At 43.1% G+C, this 26703-nt stretch overlaps 1 protein-coding gene across 2 annotated transcripts in view; it reads right to left on the bottom strand.

Moving 5' to 3' along the window:
- LRP1 (LDL receptor protein 1) overlaps positions 1-26703 on the bottom strand; it is a 207062-nt gene that overhangs the window by 10777 nt on the left and 169582 nt on the right. For both annotated transcript variants that reach the window (XM_070532085.1, XM_070532084.1), the window contains 14 exons: positions 25903-26022; positions 20712-20831; positions 19009-19122; positions 18593-18721; positions 17193-17467; positions 16066-16244; positions 15343-15587; positions 14508-14684; positions 13213-13377; positions 11533-11602; positions 10733-10840; positions 10381-10503; positions 8441-8610; positions 5042-5309 (listed from right to left, as the gene is read on the bottom strand). In XM_070532085.1, the coding sequence (XP_070388186.1) occupies positions 5042-5309; positions 8441-8610; positions 10381-10503; positions 10733-10840; positions 11533-11602; positions 13213-13377; positions 14508-14684; positions 15343-15587; positions 16066-16244; positions 17193-17467; positions 18593-18721; positions 19009-19122; positions 20712-20831; positions 25903-26022 (2263 nt within the window). The remainder of the gene's footprint in view (positions 1-5041; positions 5310-8440; positions 8611-10380; positions 10504-10732; positions 10841-11532; positions 11603-13212; positions 13378-14507; positions 14685-15342; positions 15588-16065; positions 16245-17192; positions 17468-18592; positions 18722-19008; positions 19123-20711; positions 20832-25902; positions 26023-26703) is intronic.

Below are 26703 nucleotides of genomic sequence, written 5' to 3' on the forward strand. Positions count from 1 at the left end.
CAATATTAAGCAATAATTATGCTGTACTTTGCTGTAACAGTTGACTTAATTATACTGTAATTATGCTGTAACAGTTGACTTATGTACAGGAATCTCATAGTATGAATCCGAAGTACCAAGATTTCACTGCCAGGCCTCGCCACTTATGCTAAATTAAAGTTATAATTCCTACTTAAATTGCAAACAGCATGCTGGATTCTTATCATTATAAATCATGGTAATTTCATTTCCATCAACGTCTCACAACACATTCTGGCCAGTCAGCCCCTTTAATTCAGAACACAATGGAAAAATTGCATGTAATCATGTCAAAAGGTGCCACATGCACATGACAGTAGATAGTATTATGGAAGTATTGCTCATGAAACATAGGTGCCAGACCACACTTATTACAATGACTTGCAAGCCAACCTCCGGTGAATCTTTTTATATTAGTGTTATACTTTCTTGGTGTTCGTTTAAGCATTATACTGTTAGGCCCACGAAATATCTATTGTTTGACAATGGTTTGTGTATGCAAATACTGAATCGTAGGATTTCGAATTGAATATCACAAATTTTTCACGACATAATGTTTACAAATTTTGGGCAAGAAAGTACAGTGCTTCACATTCTGAGCAGTCTCATAGCATTGCATATCAAAAACATAGCAAGCTATAAGTAACTTAAATACACAGAAATCAAGACATACCATATGGTCTACTCTTGCTAACAGGAACACCAAATTAGTATTCCAGCACTTATTACAGCTCAATTGTAGTATATGAAGGTATGGAAAATATTTTTCTATTAATGAAATTCCTGTTGAATAGAACCAAGTGTTTTTTTTTCTTTCTTTCGCTGAAACTAATGAATTAAGTGACAGTCTGTTGTACTGAATACCAATGAGGTTCTCAGTTTAATACAAGTATCTGTGGATTGCACCAATCTTTTATTTATTGCACAGAAAGTTTTGCTTTCTAGTTTTTCTCCAAAATATAGAAGGGCTATCCCAAATTAACAGCAGGTGGTTTATTGTAAGGCTAATTTGCACATCAGCCGACAGGACAGCGCATCACGTGGCTCTATCACGGTGCAAATGCATGCAACCAGGTCATGACACTTTCACGCTTGCCATGTAAATCCAAAGCTAGTCTTATGACGGGTTGCTCGAAGCTACAAAAAGAGGCTGATGCGCGTCTGAGAACAGCATGGGGAACAAGAAGCCGCTGTACAGTGTGTCGCAACGATTCGCAGTGAACAACATTCTTTCTATCTTGTGCACTTGCTTTCATTTGCGAGGCAGTTTGTCAACTTTCTGAGTGCCGCTCGGTTGCAGCAAATAAATCTGCACTTGATTTGGTACCAAACTCTAACTTTAGTTGCTGACGCCATATGAAGCACCCTGATTAGGCCTAAGTAGTATAGCCGTGACAAAAATTCGCCGATGGCCGGTGTGGTAGTGGCCCACAAGCCGCTGCAGAATGCTTGCCACTCATAAGTTTGTTCGGGTGGTTCGGCAGTGCTAGGTCCTGAGATAAGGTGTGTGGGTTGGACTGAAGACGGCTGAAGGGCATGAAATTCATCTCCACGTAATTAACACAATCTGCTTGCTTATTGGCAGCTAATTGGCCTTACCTTCACACATGCTTTCGAACTTTACAAATTTGCGTTGCTTTTGTTGTCATTACCTCTGTCTGTGTCGCATTATCATTTTGATCGGTCCTGTCGAGTCGGACGAACCTTGTACCTACAGAGGTGGCACCGCATCGACCGGTGTTGTTCTGCGAATTGCGGCGTTTTAAATTTTGAGCAGTTGCAGTGACAGAATTCGCTATCACATCAGCTGAGGTGGTCTGCAGTGCACTTTATTTTCCTTTATGGTGAAAATGAAGTGGAATGCTCACTTGGGCGGCATTGAGCATGAGGGGTTACGCGGCACATGCGACATGTGGCACTGCGCACGTCTCAACACTGAATATATTAAATATCCAAAGAACTAAACTGTAGATATTCGATTTGCAAATCAAAATATTTGAACATTTACTATTAGATTCGGTGATACCAGAGTATTCACACACGCCTGGTTTTCAGCAGACAACGCACTTGGAAGAGACAATTAATTTTCTCTTGTGTTTTATCTTACATCATGGTTTGTCAATTGCATTCAGGCCAGTCACGCTGAATATTTTTACAAGCTTGCTTGGTGCCGAAAAGACAACCTGGACGATGTGCAATAAGCAATTTCAAGTTTCCACAATAATTAGGCTAGTTTGCAACCTCTTTCGGAACTCTGTTTGCATCTACTTGGTGCAAACAGATGGCCTTATTAGTTTAGTAAATGAAAGGCTATTTTTCCTTTCTGATTTTTATGCATGGCTCAAAGCACCAATGATGTCATTATGTGAAATAAGGCTTCACACATTTTTTTTTCCGTATTCGTGTGTTGATTAGGGCAAGAAAAGCAGGAAATGTTGTCAAGTGTGTTTTTCATTTATTTTCAAATGCAATGTAATTCTTTTTTTAATGAAAACGCTACCTCGTTAGTTAAAGTTTGTTAAAGAAGTGTGTGTGTGTGTTTGTGTGTGTTTGTTTGTGTGTGCAGTGCTAAGAGATTTACTAGCAACGAAAGCAGACAAATGGGCAGCAGTCAGAAACATTCTGCCAAGGACAGCAACCACGAGCTCATGCCGGTGGTGGCGCTGCTGAGGCGCAGGCTACTCTTCTTTGTTACAATCACGCTCCGCAGAAAAAGGCACTATTCTGGTGACTTAAGGCAAAGAGACTACTATTGGGTCATAGTACAGCTTAATGCTAGAGGCATGGACAAGTTCACAGTTGTGGTGGTATAGGTCGGTCGAGGGGCTCGACGATGTAATTGATGGAGGACGTTTGCTCCAGAACGCGGTGGTGTCCAAGGTACTTTGCGACAAGTTTTGCAGAGAGGCCGGCCGTGGTAGCGGGTACCCCAAGCCATATGAGAGAGCCAGGAGAAAAAGTTGGTGCAGAACGGTCTGCAGTTTGACGAGATTGCTGCTGCTACTGGTCCTCGGTGGAAAAAGAGCAAGCAAGCTGGCGGCATTCCTTGGCATGTCGAGCAGCTTCAGATAGTGGAGTACTTTTGTACGTGTCAGGTTTATATAAAAGAATGGTATTGCATGTGTTAGATGGTTCTCGTTCGTATAGGAGAAAGTAAGGGGAAAATCCAGTAGTTGCTTAGGCCGCAGTATCGTACACATATGTCACGAAAGGGAGAACTTGGTCCCAATTTGAATGATCAGAAGTGACGTACATCGAGAGCATATTGCCAAGAGTACGGTTTAAGCGCTCCGTCATGCCTTTAGTTAGCGGATGGTATGCTGTACCCGTGCGGTGGACGATTTGGCATTCATCGAATAGTGCCTTCAAAGCATCGGAAAGAAAGGCACGGCCTCTAGCGCTCAGAAGTTCACGAGGGGCACCGTGGCACAGAATGAAATGTCATAACAGAAACAATGCAATGTCACGGGCGGTGGCAGAGCAGCTGTTTACGCATAGCGGGTCAAGTGATCCACTGCAACAATAATCCAGCGGTTCCCTGCTGGAGTGGATGGTAGCGGTACGTATACAGTGAAACCTTGTTAAACCGTAGTTGGCCGGAGCTCGGAAAAGGTACGTACTAAACGGCAGTACTGCTTAACCGAAACAGCATGAGATCGCCAACCTACTTGTCAAAAACGGAACTCAGAGAGAGTGCGATGAAAGGGGAAAAAACATGCAGTATTTATTCACTTCGCGTGACAAGTGTTATTTTCTATTGATGTGGCCGCGGCCTAGCAGCGACGAACGACAGCGGCCTCCAACTTACAGAAGCTGTAAGCCAGCTTTCCAGCCAGCCCCCTCTTCTCGGCAAACACTCGCATTGTCGGCAAACACTCGCATTGCAGATTCCTCGTTGGCGTTGCATATTCTATGTGCACGGGCATGGTAGCGCTGCAGAATTCGCGGGCGCCTTTTTCATTGCAGGGTGCTATTCTCGTCGCAATGATTACACTCATGAGGCTGACGTAACGCGTAGCTTCTGCCACTGTCGGGCCTGAATTGCTTGTGCTGTCGCTTTCCATGTCGTCCTCATATAGTTGTTAAGTGACACTTCGGCAACAACAGAGGCAACAATGGTAAAAAGTCAAACCTCGTAGCTGACATCTCTTCACGGTTGCAGCAGCGCTGCTGACGAACTTCTTCGCATTCCAAATGCGCACACCATAGTCAATAGTTGGCCCTGTTGAGTGCCAATGCTGACTTCCTTGTGCCACGTTTGATAGCACAAACAATGTCAAATTTTTCTTCTACGTTGAGCACCTGGTGCTTTCTATCCAAGATTTGGCATCACACGAGTTCTAGCTTGCAAGACGCCACAATGCTCTCAGGCACGGCGCCAAAATGATGTTGATGTTGATGTGGTTTCACACGCAAATGCACAGGGCACTTGGAGGCCGTTGTTCTGATCTCTGAGGCTTGTTGTTCTGCCTGGCTGCCCGCTGAGGACGACGCACCGCCGTGATTGTGCGACAAAAAGTGTAAACACTACGTGTTAACTGGTACGTACACAATAAGCTGGTACGGTTTATGTGGATACAAAATGATACAAAACGCATTAAGTTCAATGGCTGCTGAGTCAAGGATCTGACTTTACTACTTTTAAAATGAAACTACTGTTTAAGCAGGCACGGTTTAATGAGGTTTTACTGTATTGAGGTGTAAAATACATGGTGTTCTAGAACAAGAACATATAAAAAGTTAATTACTTCATTATATCAAGAATTTTTTCATATTGAAGATCATCATATAGAGGAGGAACTGTATAGGCCTTATACCCAATTACACCTAAATTCAAGAACTGGTAAAACTACGCCATTTGTAGGGACGACTCAAACGATGTTAATGACAGACAAATCTTGTAAAGGATCATGCAATTTCATGCCCGATTTACTTGCATTCAAAATAGACAAAATTCCATTCAAACTGCACCAGTTTCATTGGTTAATGGTCGACAAAAAGGCAAGAATGCAAACAGACTCACTTGCAGAGAGGCTGACCCGCCGAGGTGTAGCAGACGCCGCCATGGAGGCATGGAAAATCAAGGCAGATGTCGGCGAGACGGCTCTCGCAGCGCTCGCCAGTGAATCCCGCAGGGCAGACGCAGCGCTGTGTGAGACCTTCCTCGTGCTTGGTGGTGATGCAGGTGGCGCCATGCAGGCAGCCACAGCTTGAGCCACCCGAGGAACAGTCACTGCCCAAGAGACCAGCCGGGCATGTGCAGGGAAGCTTCTTGCGGCCCAGGCAGGTTCCTGAGTGGAAAGAAACGGGCATGATTTGTTAGCAGGCTGCCCGATATTTTTTACTTTGTGATGGATAAGCTCTGATGAAGCACTTTTTTACTAGTCTACATCAAATTAGGTGTTGTTGCATTAAAATATCTTGGCATTCAGCTCTGATATTAAGAATGAGTGCTGCCTCCAGGGTAGCATAAACTGCATTGAGAAAATGCAGCGACATACAAGGACAACTTTTTTTCTCAGTCGCAATTCGAAAACACTTTACTTCATGCTTATTCAATGTTTTTAATTTATACAAGAAAGTCAAAAGGACATAGGTTCTTGCTAGGCATCAGGCAAGCAAACCAGCTAGTAAGTCTGTGCAAAGTACCGAGAAAGCACTGCACTAGCTCAATTATTTCTCCAGTGTTGCAGCAGTCAAAATGACCTAGACTCAGTGCGACTTTTATCGGCTCTCCACTATCATTTACTCGTCACTCACCGAGCTTATTGGCTCTTAGATCAACTGCAAAGATGTCTTATTGCCATGTTTTTGTCTTGTCTCAAAGCTTAGAAGCCACATGTTCCCAGCTCACACAGTTTTCAGTTTATTACTTGTATGTGCATCCAAGTGCAGCGGAACCCACTGATAACAATATAGTTTTAAGCAATATATAAGATATAACAATGAGCAGCCGATGCACCGTCAACTTTCGTATGTGTTCTATGGTAAAATAAACCACCTACTACTATGTTCCCATGCCACATTAGTTTTCGGTTATAAGTTATAACAACCAAACCTAGCCATGAGTATGTGTGCTAAAAGGGAAAATAATGCAAAATTGTAGGGAAAAAATAAACAAACCGGAAACAAAAGCTGCCGTATACCCTCCTTTGTGTTGTGCACCTCGCATGACATGCCTTCATTGCATTGCCTCGGGGGGGGGAAAGAAGTAGAAAAAAAAACATCTTTGCCACACTCATTTTTGTGCTGGCCTTGCGTGGCCATCTTCTGTCTTCTTTCCACCTTGCTGACGTCGAAGAGGGGGAGGGGGGGAGTAAGATGGAAGAGCGTTGATGAAGCCATGCTGTGTTGAGTACAGCACGAAAGAGGGCGAAATATGCAGCAGCTCGTGTTCTAATTTTCTTTTTCAAAGATTTTGCGCTCTTTTTTCCTCTCAGTCCACACCCCCCAGTAGCCAGATTTAAATGCAATAACTGATAACGCGGCATGGGAACACTGTACTCAGCGGTTTATTTTACCATAGAACACGCCCAAAGTTCACAATGCCAGGGCTGCTCACTGTTACATCAGGGTATTGTTAAAACTGGTAATGCTATAAGTGGATATGACTGTACTTTCTGTCTTCTGTCTGTCTTCTGTCTAATTAAAGAAGTACTGACGCAAAATTTTCGAAGTCAAGTTAACGTGTGTGATCGATTTATGTGGGCACACACACATCATCTACAAAATATGAACGGCGAATACAGCTCAGAACATATTTAAAACCAATTTTAAAGTATGTGTGCACAGCCAACTGCAAAACGCAGCACCTCGCGACATCGAAATCAAGAAAGGAATGTAAACAACCAAGAAAATGCTACGTCACGAGTTTGCACTGCCGTTGGGGCGAGCCCTGGGAGCAAGTTTCTTGCTGCTCCGATCATCCTGGTGTCTTTGTTTTCTATTTTTCTCCCCGGTTGTGACGCTGACACCTCTTTCGCCGCTGACGGCGGCACAAAAATCGGCTAAAATTTGTTTCTGACAACAAATGACTCATAAAGTGACCTCCAAAGTGTGCATGTTATAAAACGTTGTGCAATATAGGCTAACGTGTTTTCTCATAGCTACCAACGGCGACGGGAAAACTATTTGTATTGTCACTTATGAGCGACACAAATGTGCAGATGTTGATTGTGTTGACGAATATAGATGCTTTATTACCAGCTGCAGACAAGGGCTGACGGCCTCGGATCTGACAGCCAGTGAGCTAGGCCTATATATATTGTTTCTCAGCGATTGGCAGCTCACCTGGCTTGCTTGTTGGCTATACCGTCGGTGTCGATAAGTGGCAGAGGTGGTCCGAGTTCATGCATGCCATTGGACGCTTAGAATTGACCCCTTTGAAGAGCAGCAAGATTTGCTCGTTTCATTTCGAGCGTGCCTGGTATAAACAAAACTGGCCGAGCTTAGGGCAGTTCGACTCTCTTCTGCCAAGACTCCATACCCCCAAGCCTGATGCTGTGCCGATTTTTACCTCGCCTTGTGTTCTGCTCTGGAATATGCTTCATTTCCAAAGCGCCTGCGACGAATGGCTCGTACTACTTGTAACAGTGCATATGCATATGGATAGCTGTTGCTAGCCGCACTTTCTGAGTCGCTGCTTCGTAGTGGATCCAGTCAAATGTAGTTGGCCACATCTAATTCGGCGAGGACTACAGTAAGCAGGAAGCAGTTGCCGCTGGACGACAAAAACGAGGATGACGGTAATGGTGAGGACATCGTGAAGCACGTGCAGGCATGGCACGTCACAGTTTTGTGCGACCACGTTCCCAGCTGTGTTTACATTCCTTCTTTGGCCCATCTCGTTGCTCTCTCAAACTGAAACTTGGACTGGTCGCTACAAACAAGACTCCAAATAATTACCTGCTGCGCTCTGAAGCTTATGATGTTTCATGCCGTGATTACTGGGTCATTAGCTACTTATTGCAGCAGAAAAAAACATGATAGAAAATTTTCGTGTCAGTCCTTTAAAATGTTTGGATGTTTATTCCCTGTGCATTTTTTTGTGCAACTCAGTTACAAAAATCAGATTTTCTTGGCACATGAATGCTGGTATAAGTGGGTTCAACTCTATACGCACTCGGAACCTGACAGTATCCTTTAAAGGGTCACAAATCTCAACTATACATCTAGACATCCAGAAAACAAATGCGTCAAGTGGCAGCCTGCGAACAGCATGACAGTGCTCGTAACAGAGTAATAACGCACTGCAGCTCTTAAAAACAAGTCACTGCAGAGTTGGACTGTTTGGTGCAATGAAGAACACGGTGAAACAGCACAGCACAGATATTGTCTCAGAGTGCCCCCCCCCCCTTTCCCCCATGTATTTATGTTAAACATTCACTTCAACTAATAGTTACAGCTTCATTAACTGACTTACCGCCATTCCTACAGTATGAGTCACACAGTGGCGTGAGCCTGTCACAGCGTTCGCCGGTGTAACTGCTATCACATATGCACTGACGTACACCAGTCTCATTGACACGGCACACCCCGTGCACGCAGTGGTCTTCTTCTCCCTGAGTGCGGCAGGGGTCCTCTTGGGTGCACCTGCACAACAAAGAGATTCCTGTTTGCCACTAACGAATTATGTATGCCATGACAGCAGCATACGCAAGCGATGACCCCTCTGCAAAATGCTCAACTGTTATGTGTCCCGCACAGTTCACTGGACAGGTGCGTGCACATTCCAGAATTCACATGGATACTCACACTAAGACAAGGAACCTGCTACACATCGCTATAAATCCCAATCTTATTCGAGAATAGAAGCTCTACACCAAAGAAATACAATGAGGGCCAAAAGGATGTCAAAGTGAGACAAAACAGTAGTATGGCAGTGTTTATTTGGTTGTACATATTTTGCTTAACTCTTTCCCTACTGCACCCATTGGGCACCGTTAGCCTGCTATCGATGGTTTGAAATAACGCTTTCGAGACCTTCCGTGCCGCTCGCAGACACACTGCACTATTGGACGTGAAGAACTATTTTTTTTTTCTAAGTGGTTTGCTTTCCCCCCTCAAAGCTATGATTTTTGAATGCGCTCCGAAGTTTTTGCGATCATCAAAGTGGAAAGTAAAAATGGCTGCCTGATATCGATGGTTTCAAACACGCTTTCAAGACCTTCCGCGCTGCTCATGGACACTCTGTGCCATCGGATGTGAAAGAAGAGAACTACATATTTGTTTTCTAAACAGTTCACTTTTTTCCCGCCAGGCGGTTTGAATGTGCTCTGAAGTTTTGCAATCGTCAAAGTAGAAAGCAAAAATGGCGGCCTCCAGGAGCGGTGCATGCGCTTTGAAAGATCTCATCTTACAATTCCGTTGAGTCTACGGCTGATTTTTAGATAGATTGAGCAGCAGTGAGTCTGAGGATGCTGCCTTTTCATCAGGCTTTGACGCAAACCAGCCCGGAACATTGGCAACCGCAGCCCAGCACATCCAGCTGTAGTGCTTGCAGTTAAATTTTTGTAATGGAATACCTGTTCAACGAAAAATTTTGATTTTTTTGGAGATAGTACCTATTAGATAGAAATACATTTTGTAGATACCATAATTCTTGTTATGATTTTTTCTTAGTAGATAGAAGCGTGTTTTTACAAACTTCGTTCAATTTTATCCCATAATCTTGATTCTTGGAATGTATATTGTTTATATGACATATATATCACTAATAAAACTTTTATATGTGAGAAGTGCATTCATTCTGATTTTTGTTTATGCAATAAATAAAATATTAAGAGCAGTGGTTCCTTCAGGAAAATATATATATCTGATGTGACCTATTAAAAATACCTATTTTTCCCATAGTAGGGAAAGAGTTAAAGTGTTACACATGAGACTTGTGTGTGACCACAACCATCTATGGGTACATGAGACTGCTACTACATCCTCAGTGCTCCAAAACTATGAATGCCAGCTGTTGACTACAAGAGATGGGAGCACACCTTAGCAGCTCTTTTCAAATCCCCCTGCCTCCCTTTTTTTTTGCTTTCTATGTAATTAGACATATATGACACACAAGAGGCTTTAGACAAAGTTACATGAGCCAGTGCAAACACCAAGCACAACTTGCTGTAGCAAGTAATATTTTGTGTGACCGGACATCTTGGAGGCACACACAACAACAAGAGACTTCGTGAATAAGTACGAACCTTAAGTATATGTAGTATCACAACTAAAAATAGGCTATTTTTACAAAAGACTCAATAGGAATTTGCTAGCAACAATTTTCGGCAGCGGCTACAGCGTGCACAGGCATTGAGAGGACTGACGTAACAGACAACAGGTGTCAGGCTTGCCAGGCAGAAAAAAACCCACCTCAGGATACAGTGCTTGCATCGAACGTCTGCAAACCCATTGGTGCAGGATCCGTCTCTCATGCAGAGTTCGCATATGTTGAGAGGCGTTTCACATCGTTTGCCAGTCCACTGTGGAGGACAGCTAGGGACAAAAATGAAGAGTGGTCACAACAGCTACAGTGACAATGAAGGCAACATCTCTGCACATTCCTTAATGTAAAGACAAGAAACCTTAGGCACCCTGTGACAATTCCTTGCCAAAAAGATCTCCCCATCTCTTTTTTTTCAAAAAAGTAAAATATGTGTTCAGCGATAACAGAAGAGAAAGTAATACAGGATGGAGAACAGTTGTCGAGAGAAGAGTTGCTTACATGCAGTACATCTCCTGGCTTGTGATGACGTTACATAGGCCCTTGTTTTTGCAGTACTGGGAACACACATACCGCTCGCATCTTTTTCCCGTATAGCCCACAGGACACCTAGCAAAGAAAAGAAATTATGGCCCCCATTAAGAAAACAAAATGCTTAGGTGAGCACCACAAGGCAAAAGTACAGTGCCAGGACATATTGCCGAGGCTGACATTCTTAACTGCAGTAACTAGCCAAGTACTCCACTGTTCTGTACATAGTGATTGATGAGGCCCATGAACACGAAGTGCTTAATGCTTTATTAGTGCCTGACATTTGTAAAATAGGTGCACTTGCAGGAAAAAGAGAGATTGAAAATTAAGAAGGGATAAGAGAACCTCGTCTTAAACTGCTATGGCCTGCCACTCTGTGCAAAGGAAAAAGGAAGGGGAAAGGGAAATAAGGCTGTGACAGCGGGCGAAAATAATGAATGGTATGTGAATAACACAGGCACAGGACAGATGGACATATCACGGACACCAGTTGTGACCCATGATAGTTAGGAATCAGAGTAATGTACAAATGGCTTTGCAACCTGGTTCAGGCTCACGCCGCACAGGATCCCCTCAGTCACAGGGCAATTACCAAGTTTTCTCAAGGAACCTGCCAATGCCCACGCTTGTACAAGTATTGGAGCCAAACACTAAGACTGTGATGCAAGCTTTACGTTGCATGACAAAATGAAAAGGAAAAGGAAGAAAAAAGATGAAGAGAGTGATAGAGATCACAGCACAAAGTAAAGACATCAGAATAGAGAACTTGCCTGCAGAAGGGCTGACGGTTGTTGCCAAGCACACAGGTTCCTCCACTAAGGCAGTTCAACTCGCACTTGGCTGTTACAAGAGGGAAAATGTGCAGAAAGTTAGCACAGTGACTGCATGCATCTTAACCCTTGGCATTAATTTATTTGCTTGTGCTTCAAGGTCAAAAGTGACTTTGCTGAAAGTGCTGCAAAGCCACGCATAAGTGCTAGAGTATGTCAGAAGAGCACACTGCATAATGTTAAGAGATGGTGCAACTGGCAGCACTGAATACAAGCCATGTGAAAGTAGCCCACATGTGAAATGTTGAGTAGACATATCAAAATTTGCAGAACTAGCTAATTCACCTTTTGATTGCCCCTTGTGATACATCGAACCCTATACAGTAGACTTCCGTAAATTCGACTCTGTTAATACGATTGTTAGGTTATTTCGATGTTGACCGAAGCTCCCAGCTGGTGCCCATGCATTTCAACGGGCCGGAACGTTTGTTGTTGCAATCTTAAACTGGCATTCGGAAGGATAATCAGAACTTGATCAGTCAACACGCCCGCACCTGACCCGGATAGTAACCCCAATAATGACCCCTTTAGTGGCAGTGTCTGTCTCGGCAGAGCTTCGGGAACAGCATCATCTCCTGTCAAAAACACCTATTTTTGACCCACCCTAGGAAGCTTTCCAGGCAATAACACTAGCTCACAATGTCTGATTACAGTATTTACTCAATCCTAATGGGTGCCTTTTGTTTTCCAAGAAAATCGAAACGAAAATTGCCTTTGCGGCGTTCATACGCTTTACCGCATAACATGGCTGTATTGCAGTGAAGCTTAATTTAAAAACTACGCGGCGAGGCTGACTTGAGGAAACCGGCTGCGATTCTTTGGTTAGAATTAATTTGGTTAGAAGCTTTAAGTCATTTGTCATTTAGTTTTCCACTTCATACACATAGAAAGTTGGCACATGTTTGATTCGGAGGCGTATTAAACTCGAGCGAATACTGCCAAATGAATCAGCAGAGTGTTTTGGTGGAGTTCTTTCTGCATCATGTTTAATTCAACCTACCGGATAATTCGATAAATTTCGCTGGTTCCGTCAGGGTAGAATTAATGGAAGTCAACTGTATATCTGCTTTTTGTTTCGTTGGCAGCTATTCAGTTACTGTACCAGAGGTAGTCTCATGTGCTTCAATTCCAAGTCTGGTCTTTGGCACCAATGAATATGTATCATCATCTTTTTACACAGCATGGAACCAGACAAAGGATGCAAATGAGGAATGTAGATATGCACTTGTCTAAGTCTCTTGCTTGCGTCCGTTGTCTGGTTGTGCACTGTGTAGCAGGACGGAACACCAACTTGCTTGTTCTCATACCCCGTATTGTATCATCATACGGTGCACAAGAAAACAGCGCCAGCAGAGCACTTTTTCATTTTCTGTTCTGGGTGTCCAGCACACAGATAAAAACATGAGGCTTGAAGTGATGAAGTATGTAACCCTGACATGAAGTAAGCCCTTCAAGCTGCACATGCATATGCCAATGTGCATGCTTTTCCAAAATATTTCTTTTACGGCAAGTGATCATCGCACATCCAAGCTTCAGATTATGAAACACCTCGCATGATAACAGTAATCCTGGTTCAGAATCACAGGCTCTGCTTAGTTCAGTTACTGCAAGTGAACTCACCATCCGGTGAGGGAGGGGTGGGAGCCACAATGGTGCAAGCAGTTGTGCCATCCACTGTCCTGGTCTCCACCATGCCATCTGGACAGAGACAGCTGAACTCCTTGGAGCTGCGAAGCACGCACAGGGCACCCGAGCCGCACGAGTTCTTGCTGCAGGGGTTGTTCACTGTGCACAGCAAAGATGGTCAAACATTACAGGCAGGTGCATGCTATCTACTGTGGAGAATGCTGCCCTACTGTACCTGAGTGAGCTACATGACGAGAGACTCAAATTTGCATTAAATAAACCATACCAGTTCTACATCTACAGTTTGAGCATCACCACAGTTATGTATTTCTAGATCTTGTGGATGCACAGGAAGGGTAACTGATGACCTGAGATGTGCAGAAAACAAAAGTAATGCTTTTGAGCACCATCACGCTAGCTGCCCTTGTGATGTTTTGTCAGTACTATTTCGTGGCATCACATCAGCAGTCATCGGCAGTTGAGACATGTATTTCATGACTGCTCAACCAACAGCGGCTTATCAGAAGTGGTGAGGTGGTTAGTGAGCGACCAAGCAAAAATATGAGTGTCTGCAATCCTCATAACTTCATCTGTGCACTTACAGGGAAAGAGAAAAATTGCCTCTTGTGGAAAGGTTCCTGAATGAATTTGTGCAGTGCGGCTTGTACAGCCAGCAATTCACACACATTAAAAGCTTGAACTGGTCTTTATGGCACAAATGAAATTACCATATTTGTTTCACCTTAATATGACATATTTTTCTAAGTATAGGCAATATGAAACATGGGGATTAGTGTAGATTGGAGCACGGAGTGTGGAACATGGATCCCGTGCCAATGCCACCACTGCTTTGGAGTCTGGCAGAACAAGACAGAGGGAGAAAAACACAAGGAAAGGCAGGAAGGCTAACAAGACACACTGTTGCTAATGTAAGTCACTGTTGCAAGCCATTGCTAGCTAGAAGACACTATTTTGTCTCACAGCATAAGTACTTCCACCTGCAAGCTCTTACGTACATTAAAAAATAACATAACATAACATAACATAACATAACATAACATAACATAACATAACATAACATAACATAAAAACAATACATGATAGGAGGCGATATGCGACTAAGAATTATTATGAGAGACAAGCGATCGTGTGGGGCAAGCTAGGCAATGCCATTTTCGTGCATTCTTCTTTTGTGAGCTTTTCAATTCTCTTTCTATCAAGTTTCTTGAGTATTGGCTTTGATCACAGTATATATGGTAACAATCATAATCTCAATGAGGAGAACTCACTTGGTGCACTCTGCTTGTGCTCTTGAACAATGACCACATCAGTGGCCCTGTGCAGGCCACGGATGAGGTAGGTCACTTTGCCCCCTCCAAACTTGCTGACGCGCAGTATGGCGTTGCTTGGGAATGTGCTGATGTAGAGGCTGTCCTCAAAAACGTCCACTCGATAGGGGCTCTCATCTGCACAGTAGAGAATCATTCAGATCTATCCAGCAGGCAGCCTTTAGGCCGGCCAACAACTCTTCACCAAGATGCTTTTCACTTCACAGATCAATGCACATTTTACTTACTGACCGTGACAGTCCATCATGATAATGATGCAAAATGAACTCTGCACAACACATTGCTTATCGTGCTTGAGATTGATAGTGATAGGGGACTGACTATAAAGAACAAGAAGGAACAGGTAAGCACAAATGCTTCAAGAAACTAATTCCCAGCCCACTGGTCAAGGGAACAGGAGGCACATAAACGTGAGCGCACCTACAAAAAGTGAGGGCAGGAGAAAATTTATCTTGGAGGAATGAAGGACCCATAGTACACTTCGCAAAATAGCGTATGACTTTTCTAGTGGCAGCAACCGTGCTTTATCGAAGACAAAAAGCCAGTGGCTTTTCTACATGTGGCCATTTGAACTCAATATCCCTGTTTGATTGCACTGTCAGTTTCTAATTCATTGCGATGCATCTGTGCAAGAGCTATCCAAACAGCAAGTGCAGTCTAATATAGGCCGATGTTTCTTCTGAACCACTGGATCTCAATGAGTGCTGTACTATCTCAACTGTGTTAATACAGGACAGAAAGAATAAGAAAAAGAAGTAAGCTGAGATAGTTTTACCATGTGCATGTGCAGCATCATGAGATGTTCTGTTGTAAACAATGTGACGCAATTTCCCGTCGAAGTTGGCTGTCTCCACCAGAGATGCCTTGCGGTCAGCCCAGTAGATGCGGCCTGCTGCATGGTCTACTGCAATGCCAGTGGGCCAGACTACACGTGCGTCCACCAAAGTGCGTGGATTGGAGCCATCTAAGCCTGCACGACCAATCCTAGGCTTGGAGCCTGTCTCTGTCCAGAACAGGTACCTGCACAGGTAAAAACACTCCAATGAATGATGCATCAGACTGCCCTACGAAAAGAGATGCAAAAGGGGCCACCAGAAAATGTAGGTAATGGAAAATCAGCTGCTTCTTGTTAATTATTACAGATCTCTCACATATAAAAATGACACTAGAAATGATGCAAACTTAATTTGTTTATCAATGTATTTGCGGGTGCCACAAGACAGTGAGCCAGCAAAAGCCAAGCGACTCGGCACATATGATACAGCAAGTATTAACTCACCTTATTAAATGACTGTGCCGTCAGCTTACACAGTGCTGAGGGAAACTATTGATACAGTTTTGTGTGTGTTTGTGCACGGTAGCAAAATACAATTATGCATCACAGGCATTGCATGCTTATCAAACAGACAGACGGACAAGTTGACAAGCACATTTTTGGAATAACTAAGACAGCCTAATTGACAGTGCTTAATACAAGACCCTGACACAGTGAGCGCACCCAGAGTGAGGATCCACAGCAATGTCGCTGGGCTGGTCCAAGTTCTCGGAGATGAGAGTTCTTCGCAGGCGGCCATCCAGCGAAGCGACAGAGATGCTGTGCTCCCCTGCATCGACCCAGTACAGCATCTGTCCGACCCAATCCACAGCCAGTCCTCTTGGCTCAGTCAGGTTGCCCAGCTAGATAATAAATAAATGAATAGATAAACAAACAAATAAACACCACGTAGATGGCTGCAAATGGCTCAGAAAATAGGACAAATCGTCACTTCAATCCACAGGCGAGGAATCAAGTGGCGCCTCCTTCACGACAAAGCACAATCCTTACCTCACTGCATCATTCTGTGTATTGCAATGACTGAAAATAAATGACTAGAATCTTGGTCCATATTTTAGTGGCTGAGTTGCGCTGACTAGGCCTGAAGTCTGGCAAAAATGGCTAGCATGTTACAGCTTATATATCTGTGCAACAATATAGCATGCTAGTCAAAAACCTGTTTCTTCTATGAGAGAATGATGAGTGCCTCTTAACATTAAAATTTTAATCTATGTGCGCTTGAACTGCTAGTATGTAGCTACATGCTTGCAGTGCCGTTCCTGTCACGCGTACTGGATGCACCTGAAGCAAAATATGGATCACCTGTTGATACAGCTCAACCTGCAGATGGGCCATATTTCCACAAGTGAGAATTCAGCTTTTGTAACCACATGCCTGACAACACACAGTAGGAAAGAATTTATATTTCCGTAACCAATAAGTTAATTTTCCAGTGTTGTATTATTGTCCAACCAATTGCAGCACTGTTTAAAATTTGAAAAAAGTGCTGAATGTTTGCACGAGTGCTCTGATCACAGGAACTCATATTTTTTTTAATAAAGCAAGCATTTAAAGCATGCACCTGTTGATTTGAAAAGTGACCTTGCTGCTATTGTGTTGTAAAAAAATTCTGGCTCATTAAAAAAAAAATTCTTTTTTTGGCAGCTGGAATTGAATCATAATTTTCATATGACCAAAGAAAGCTGAAGTACATGTTGCATGAAGTTCAATACTCAGTACAGCATGATGCTGCTGCCTGCTTCTTTTAAAAAGATACCACCATTTGTGTAACAGCAAACACGCAGACTTACCAATACAGCAGCATCGCCAGCTGCTTGTCGTTTGCGTCGGGTATTTTCCATACTTCGAGGCAGTGGTGAAAGGTGCCTGCGGTAAATGGCACCCATGTGCAAGCTGGCCCAGAACACCAGTGTTTGAGAGTCGTTGTAAAAGAGGTCGACGGCGTGGATGCGGTTTGAAGGGTCCAAGTTGCCCAGCATGCCTTGGCCATCCTGATGCGATGCCTTGTATGGGTCGACGTGGCGGAGCTCATTTTCGCTTGCCACCAGTAGGAAGGCTTTGTCTCCTGAACCATGAGTGAACCATGTTAGCCAAGCCATGCCAATTAAAAGTGCAGCTCAGCTCTAGAACACGAGGGTTCTGATGGGCCCAGTCAACAAAAAGAAAAGGTTTCAATCAGTGAGGTCAACCAGTGCCACGTTTACAACAAATGACAAGCCCCAGGGTGAAATTAAGGGTGGTCATCCTCAGGCTCACATTTTGGAGCAGATTAGCCAGCATGGCTAAGGAAGAAAACTGGGGTAAGCTGTTGTGACTGCATTGGCACATGCATTCTGTAGCTGTAGCTGCTGCTTTAACGTTCGTGCCGTCCTGTACCAGTGCCGTACTTGCACAATGTGTCCCACTGTTTAAAGGGGGTGATGTGTAAGGATGTGTCTGTATTGCTTGGGTTTTGGCAGTGTACAACTTCAGAAGGTGTGCTGTTTGGTAATTGGTGAAAAAATAATAATGGTAGCCTGCAGAAAAAAAGCATACCACCAGCTTTGTAGAATTCAGGCCGACTAGTATGTTTGATTTCACTGTCTTGTGAAATGTGCTGCACAGTTCAGGTGGGATGGCGTTTGAAAAATTGCCAGAGAGAAATCACCAAATTGGCACTTTAGCTACAGTGGGTAGCTCCAACAGCAACAGTCAGTTTTTGCTAAAGTGTGCTAACTTTTTACGATATTTGTGCACTAAGATGGCTCAGTAGGCAGAGTAACAAGAAAACATGTGAGGCTACTTGAATTTTAAATGCAGGAGATTGATGTGTAGGCATACCATGCCCAACACTTACAGGTAAAAAGATTATATATCTGGTAGGAAACATTGTTATATTGCAACGTGATGGCTGTGCCATTTTTATGAAAATTGAATCTACATTACCATGTAGTGCATCTTGCTATGCATACATTTATTATAAAAAAAAAGAAAGCTTTTAGAGCTCTGTCATGTTCACATTCCTGCTACTTTTTCCTTCTAATATTTTCACTAGCTAGAGTATCTCAGCTAAGGCAGTTAGTGTCATGTGGCTGCACATAGCCAACCAGTCAGAGCCTTCTTGCTTTTCTTCGTTTAGGCTTACCAGCCTTTTATCTCACACATATTTTTCCAGTAACACGCCCTGCAGTCAAAGTAAATATGAACATACCCTGTGCCACACAAGAATTGTTGCGTCTGTGGTCTTTGACAAAACCGTGAGCACAGCTGCAGCTGTGGCTTGAATTCTTCTTGATGTTGCACGTGTGGGAACAGGTGCCAAATCGGCAAGGTCCCGTGTCTAGAAGAGAGAAGCAGTATCAAATATCTCATTTTATTTATTTTACAGTGTCGGAAAAACTAAATATATGAGGGTGGCCACGAACAGAATGTCTGAGTTTATATAACATGGTATGAAGTACACACGACAATAGGCACTCTCAGGCCCAAGAAGCAAGGCAGCCAATCTCAGACCTTCAGATGTTCATTCAAACTCTAAACTTCGAAGTTTCATGCCTTTGCATTAAAGATACTTTCATTTTTGAAGGACAGCACCAATGCAGATATCTGATATATTTGAGTTCTTACCACAGTCGTCTTCATCAGAGCCGTCACCACAGTCATCGATTCCATTGCAGAAAAAATTGCTTGCTATGCATCGCTGGCTCTTGCACTTGAACTCGTGTGCCTTACAATGATGGCCTAGAAAAAGTGAGCACAACATTCATTTTCCAATCAATTTAGAACAGAATGTGTAAACAAAAGAGAAAGGAAAGTTTCTGCAGAAGCACACAGGTGTATATGACCATACTGTCCTATGCTAAGCTATGCTCTAAATGCACATTTCTGCAGAAATGTGCCCACATAGAGTAGCTTACAAGGTAGCTGGGACAATCAATCAATCAATCAATCAATCAATCAATCAATACATACATACATACATACATACATACATAAATAACATATCGGGTGGTTTCACAAAATTTGTTGCTGGACTAGTTGGTTCGTATTTAATAAATGAATACTAGTAAGCACAGTTTCAAGACAGGACAAGAGAAGACACCAACACACAGGACAAGCGCTACTCTCTAATCTATTAAGATTAGTTGCAAGTAGCGCTTGTCCCGCATGTCGGTGTCTTCTCTTGTCCTGTTGTGAAACTGCGCTTACCAACATTAATTTATTGGGGGGGGGGGGGGGGGGGGGTTATTGCATGCCAAAATCACAATGAGGCGCGCCATAGTACAGGACCCCGGATTGACTTTGACCTTCCGGAATTCTTTAATGCACCCCTACATCTAAGGACACGAGCATTCTTGCATTTCAGTCCCCCATTAAAATGCGGCTGACACAGCTGGTCTCGAACCCGCAAACTTGAGTTCAGCAGTGCAACGGCATAGCCACTAAGCCACTGTGGTCGGCTGGCTGTGGAAAAGCTAGAAACTTTGTCTGCTGGCATCTCAAGGCTTGAAATGAATTAGGTATTGTAATTGTTGAGCTAAGATTCTGTTGAGTACATTGCAACTCACTGGAATTGGCTGACACAACAGTCGCACCACGTGATCTCAAAGTCATGCCAATATGTAAGCTCAGCTTAACAATGAGTGAAGCATGGTCAAGCAGTTTGAATGACAAAAGGAGGGGAAGACAGTGATGAGGGCACAGCAATGACAGCACTTGACTGCCAAAAAGTCTATTCATGCAGGCCAAAGCACACTAAATGACATACTGTTGAAAAATATTGATAAAGAGATGCCCTTATATTTAACCAGACATACTTCACGGATATCATAAAATGTGTTGGAAGGCCTCTGTAAGCCTACCTGACCAAACTTTTGCAAATTGTGAACACAGAACAGCTCCAGTCCTCCCCAGTGAAGTGTCGCATTAAATTCCCAACAGGCACATGCAAAGTGTGTGATGATGATGCCTTATCCTCGTGATGTGGTTAGTAATGCCGCAGGTGATGGCCTTCCGTTTTAAATTTTTCCCACCATTTTTTACAGGTGGCCATGAGGCATGTTGTGCTGAATATGCTGGTTCTTCTCAAATCACTCAAACTGAACAGCATTGCCCGTTGTCCGTACTAGTGAGGAAGACGACCTGGAAAAGCTGAGTGTCAATGGCTTCTTTGCAGCTCCAATATAATTTACGTGCCCGCCGTGCATGAGACAGTTATGACATTGGTGGCTGCAGCTCTTTCCTTAACAAGCACTATTGTTAAAATAGTTTACTGACTCAAGCACATGCAAAGACAATGCAACCTCGTCCAGGTAGAAGTGAAGGCTCACACTGAGGGCTGTCCTCGTCTGAATTATCACCACAGTCATCCTTTCCGTCACACACGCTTGACCCTGGTACACAGAGGCTGTTCTTGCATTTGAACTTCCCGGGTGGGCATGCAAAATGCACTGCAAAGGTCACAGCATCACAGAACAGTTAAAAAAAGTCAAGTTGCTCTTACCACTAGAGTTTCCTGCAAACACACTACAGTCGAACCCACTTAGAACAATAGTCAAGTGCCACGAAAATTCCATTGTTATAACCGATAATTGCTATAACTGGTTTGCATAAAAAATCAAAATAGGGGGATGGCAGAGCTGATATGAGAAAACTATATAGGCAGGGAGGCCAATGCCTCTCCCCACCACCTTCCTCCGCCTGGCTGCTGATTGTGTTCACTCGTTTAACTGCTTCCTGGGCGCTCCGATCGTGTGTAACAAGCCGCGGCTGTCGGCGTTAAAGCATAGCACTGCTATAACAATAGTTACACCAGTTGAATGACAATCCTATGCATCCTCCTGATATTACACTGACGAACGATTCACACGAGGCAGTTACTGATCACGATTGTGCAGAAATATTTAACAATGCATTCGCATCTGTCTTCACTACTCAACTTGACGCGCCTTCACAGTCACCATTCTTTAACTTAGAAACTTTCATGCTGCCTGTCTCCTTCTTCGAAGAAGGCATTTCATCCATAATTCACAATATGAAGCTTTCATCGTCGACTGGTATGGACCTTATTGATTTGAAGCTCCTGAAAAATGTGGAATCAATTTGTGCAACATATTTATCTCTCATTTTTTCACAGTCACTGTCCTCAAAAACTATGCCGCTTCATTGGAAAACGGGCAAGGTCATACCAGTCTACAAATCAGGTAACAGAGACTCACCCTTGAATTACTGCCCCATTTCATTAACTAGTGTGCCCTGTAAAATCATGGAACATGTCATCTACTCCCAAATTATTAACTTCTTGGATACAAACGAATTTTTTCATCCTTTTTCATCCAGCATGGGTTTCGTAAGGGCTTCTCTTGCGAAACCCTATTCCTTCACGACTTGCACACTAATCTTGACTGTAACATGCAAACCGACTCCATCTTTCTTGATTTTGCAAAAAGCTTTTGACAAGGTTCCTCACTGCCGTCTGTTGCTAAAACTTTCGAAGCTGAACCTACATCCTAATATTCTTAAATGGATTGAAGAATTCCTAACTAATCATTCTCAATCATTCTATCTTAACGGCTATCTGTCCAAACCCCTCCCAGTTACCTCAGGTGTTCCACATGGGTCTGTTCTTGGGCCCCTCATATTCTTAATATATATTAACGACCTACTCCTGCATGTTTCTTGTAGTATTCCTATATGTAGTATTCAAATGTTCACTGATGATTGTGCCATTTATCGCACCATTACTAATTGTCATGACCAGCATATCCTCCAGCATACAGCATACAGCATACTAAATTGGTGCAATGATTGGCTGTCTCTCAACCTACCAAATGTAAAGTCACGTCCTTCTCTCGCCTTCACAATCCCTATCACTTTGATTATTCAATTTTTAACACATCGGTTGAACTAGTACAATTATATAAATATCTAGGAGTCATCCTCTCTTTCAATTTATCATGGCACCCCCATATTAGTAACATCATTTCAGCATTGAACAAAACACTTGGTTTTCTAAAGCACCACCTTCGCCTTGCTCCACCACATGTTAAATTGCTTGCGTATAAAGCCCTTGTTAGATGCAAATTAGAATATGCAGCTGCCATCTGAAGCCCGCATCAAGCGTATCTAATCACAGCATTGGAAGCTGTTCAAAATCGTGCCGCTCGATTCATTCATTCCTAATATTCATACGACGTCAGTATTTAATCTTTGAAAGCACAATCCGGACTACCGTCCCTCTCCTATCACTACCGCATGGCTAGCCTTGCCCTTTTTCACGAGTTTTTATATTTTTTTATTCTTCTCTCAGTCAAACACTGTATATAACAGTCACAGCACGCATATCCTACTGCACTAGTCATCCATTTCAAGTTGCCCGTCCGCCATTGCACACTACTACATTTTCTGCTTCATTATTTTTTAGAACAGCTACAGACTGGAACGGCCTACCCTATGACATTGTCTCCATCGCTACATCATCTACTTTTCAAGAATGCGTAACTGATATTCTTTAATGGTAAATAATCTTTGCTGTTTCTTTTCGTTATACAAAATATAATCCAACCCCTTATGTAACACCCCCTGAAATGGGGGCCTTTAAGGAAATAAACTGAACTGAACTGAACAACTGCAAAGAGTTGTCACGGATGGCAAGTGATATGCGAGCACCGCCGAGGCATCACTTTGGCGGCCCCAAAAGGGACCTTTTAAAAATTGCGAGGAGACTGCTGCGGCACCCTGTCAGCTTGAGAAATCCAGAAGAAACGGTGTGGAGAGATTGTCACAAGCATCTCGCCACATACTTCTCACTGGCTTGCACGAGACAAGCCTATGTTCCTCAGCCATGCATGCTTTACGTGAAGCTTGCCGACATCCTTCTCCAAGGCATCCAAGCGCTCCACATAGTGCAGCAGAAAGTTCCTTGCGAAAACGAAGCCCCGGAGGGACTGAATGATGCCGGGCCTCCTGTGAGGATAACATTGAGGCAGCCTGCCCTACCCTACGGCGTGCCTTGCCAATGATCAGCAGGTGGATCAGCCATCTTCCTTTTCGACAGCAAGTCAAGCGGAGTTGTGAAATGGGGGGGAGTCCAGGAACAACTTCGACACAACCAACTAAAACGAACAAGAGCGATTAAGCTAACCTCCGATGATTAACACCTTATTAACACCTTAGCGATTATTAACACCTCCGATGACCACCTGACCCTCCAAAATGACCTTAACCAAATTATTAATCGGTGTGACACCTGGCTAATGACTTTAAGTTCATCAAAGTGTAAAGTGATGTCCTTCACCCGCAAACACACTAACTTGGACTATTCTTACTTTATTAAAAATGTCCCATTATCTCGGACATCATCATTTAAATATCTAGGCGTAAATCTTTCAACAAACTTCTCCTGGACTTCTCACATTACCACCATCTGTGCCAGTGCTTCTCGATCACTGGGTTACCTACGACGTAACCTTCGGAACTCACCTCCACTTATCCGCAAACTGGCATTTCAAACATTTGTTCGCCCTCGACTTGAGTTCGCCGTTCCAGTCTGGTCTCCCCACCAAAATTACTTCATTACCATGTTGGAATCAATCCAAAATAGAGCCGCACGTTTCATTTCCCGAAATTATGACTACCGTTCTAGCGTAACTCAAATAATGATTCACCTTTCACTTCAGCTGCTAAGTAATCGTCACGACATAGCCCTTTTGTCATTATTTCATAAATACGCCCACCACACTAACAAACGTTATCTACACCTAGAAACATCATCGCACACGTCGTACAGATTATACAATCATCATAGCTTCACGCGCATCTATGGCAAAACAGAGGCATTTAACTGGTCGGCAATCCCACGTGCCATTCGGCTCTGGAACAACTTTCCCGACAACATAGTTGCGGAAACTGACCGCGAAAAATTCAAGCACTCACTGAACTCACTTAACCCTTGTTAACCATTAATATCAGACTCACTGTTCTGTGTTATTTTTTCTACCTTTTTCTTGCACTGTTATACGTTTGTAACAAACTTATAGAGTTCCTTTTTATTGTACTCATATGCAGCTTTATGTAGCTAATGTTTTTTTTATTGTTATTGTATGTACTTGATTGTATGCCCCCTTACTCAATCCCCATGTAGGGGCCTTGTAAGGTATTTTACAAATAAACAAATAAGCTGTTTGCAGAACCGCACTGAATGAGGAGCCAGCGAGCAACATGCGAGCAATATGCTTGCGGCGCATTTGACACGGTCCCTTTGTGTTTCAGAGGGTGTGGTAGTGTAGAGCTATGGGCGCAGCCCATTCGTGTTTGGAGGGGTGGAAGGGCAACGGGAGAGAGCCGCGCGGAGATGGCTGGAAAATGAGCGCGCGGCAGCTGTTGGAGCAGCAGCCCATTGTGCAGCGGCTCGAATTTCTTGTTTTCTTTTTTTCTTTTCAAGGATTTCGCATTCCACTACCTTTAGGCTCGGACACCAAGCAGCCAGACTTCATCGTTAAAACCAATAATGCGGCTTCGGGGCATTGTAGTAAACGGGTTATTTCACCATGGAAAACATACAAAAGTCGACAGTGCAGCAGCTTCTCATTGTTATAACCAATATGTTGTTAAAACCAATATCGTTTTAAGTGGGTTGGACTGTATAGAGGAAAATTTGGAACTTGAAGTTGTTAGAACTCACGCTGCTTGATCTATTCACTGTATTTGTAGATACCATTGTATCAATGTTGAAAATGAAATTCAGAACGTTGCCTTTTTCTATCAAAGAGACACTATTCTTACCAAGAATAGTGCCCCCTTTTTACACATAATGCATAGAGACCACACATTACTGTTATTAAACAATCGGTACACAACAATAACAAGCATCATCACAAGTTTTCTTATTTTGGCTTGCCAGTACTGTGGATAGCACTTTCTTTGCATGCTGTGGTGTCCATCATGTTACCCAGTGTGATAGCTCCTCAACAAAAGGAAGGTACAGGCTTTCGACTGATATCCAGCTGGCCTAACTGTGTAGTGGGCTCAAATATGCATGCTTCTGCTTGGCACGCTTCACAGTTTGTTGTTGACTAGGCAGTATTACACTGCTGTCAACACTGTTGCAAGGAATTGTGCATGTGTTCTGATTTCACAGACCCTGCTAGACAACAAACTCTAAGTTATTGAGAAGAAAATTTTCAAAAATTCTCTTGCAGTCTAACCTAGTGCTTCACTTTATTCACAACATTTATCGGAGCAAATTCTACTTGCATAGGAGGAGAAGGCAATACCCTGTTTTTGCAGCTCTGATGTTAGAGAGAGTGACTAAATTACAGGATAAATTAAGGCCTATGCGTATCATGCAGTCTGCACTTCTCATTATTTCCATGCTACAGAATAGCTACTGTGAAAAACCCCATAAATATTATAGTGCCATCTAGGCAATCTGTATAATATATTATGTAATAACTCTCTGATTTCACCTTTCTGTCAAAAAATTAACAAAAGAAGGCATGTCATTCACAAAAATATGCTTACGGCAAAGCTGGTGACCTTCATCTGAACCGTCTCCGCAATCATCTTCATTGTCACACTGGAATGCACTAGTGATGCAATGTCCATTTTGGCACTGGAACTCTCCTGTTTTACATGCTATGTCTGAAAAAAAAGGGAAACAAACATTATGCATCATCAACCAGTCAAAGAAAAACCTGTTACACATGAAGCCATATAATTTAAAAGACAGTGAGTGTAAATTTACTGTCAGAAAGTTGCATCAAATGAATGACGATATATAATGATTATCTTCTCCTATAGCTCATTAAAGCATCTGGCTAAACTGAGCACGTTTTCTCTGATCCAGTGTTTAAGAAACCTGTAATAATTGCAGCACAAGTGGGGTAAGGGTCGTGGTAGTATTCATTATAAAAATTATTATGCAGATACGTATAGTACTATGCTAGCATAGTACTAGTGCATATAATGTTGCTAAGAGAAGTAACACTGCTTGGCTAGTCTTAATTAAAGGCCTCCTGAACGGCGTCTCAGGCTTGGTCAAAAAACATGCTCTGCGGATAGCATCCACTGCTGTGAATATCTCAGCCAAATTTTACTGTTGTGTGCACCTTTTTCTCAAACACTCTCTTTTCAAACAGGGCCTTCCCCTCAGCCATTTCAAAGCTGCTGGCAGCTTGCATATATCGTCATATGCAAGATTCCCATAGGCCATCGGACCATCGACCCCAACTTTGATCATTGGAAATTGTGTGATAGCTGGAGAGACAAGTTCGAGAAGAAACATGCTACTCATGCCACTTGGTTTGAGAACAGCTCCGCGTA

This window comes from Dermacentor albipictus, chromosome 1 (assembly GCF_038994185.2).
Source record: "Dermacentor albipictus isolate Rhodes 1998 colony chromosome 1, USDA_Dalb.pri_finalv2, whole genome shotgun sequence".
Taxonomy (NCBI): Eukaryota; Metazoa; Arthropoda; class Arachnida; order Ixodida; family Ixodidae; genus Dermacentor; species Dermacentor albipictus.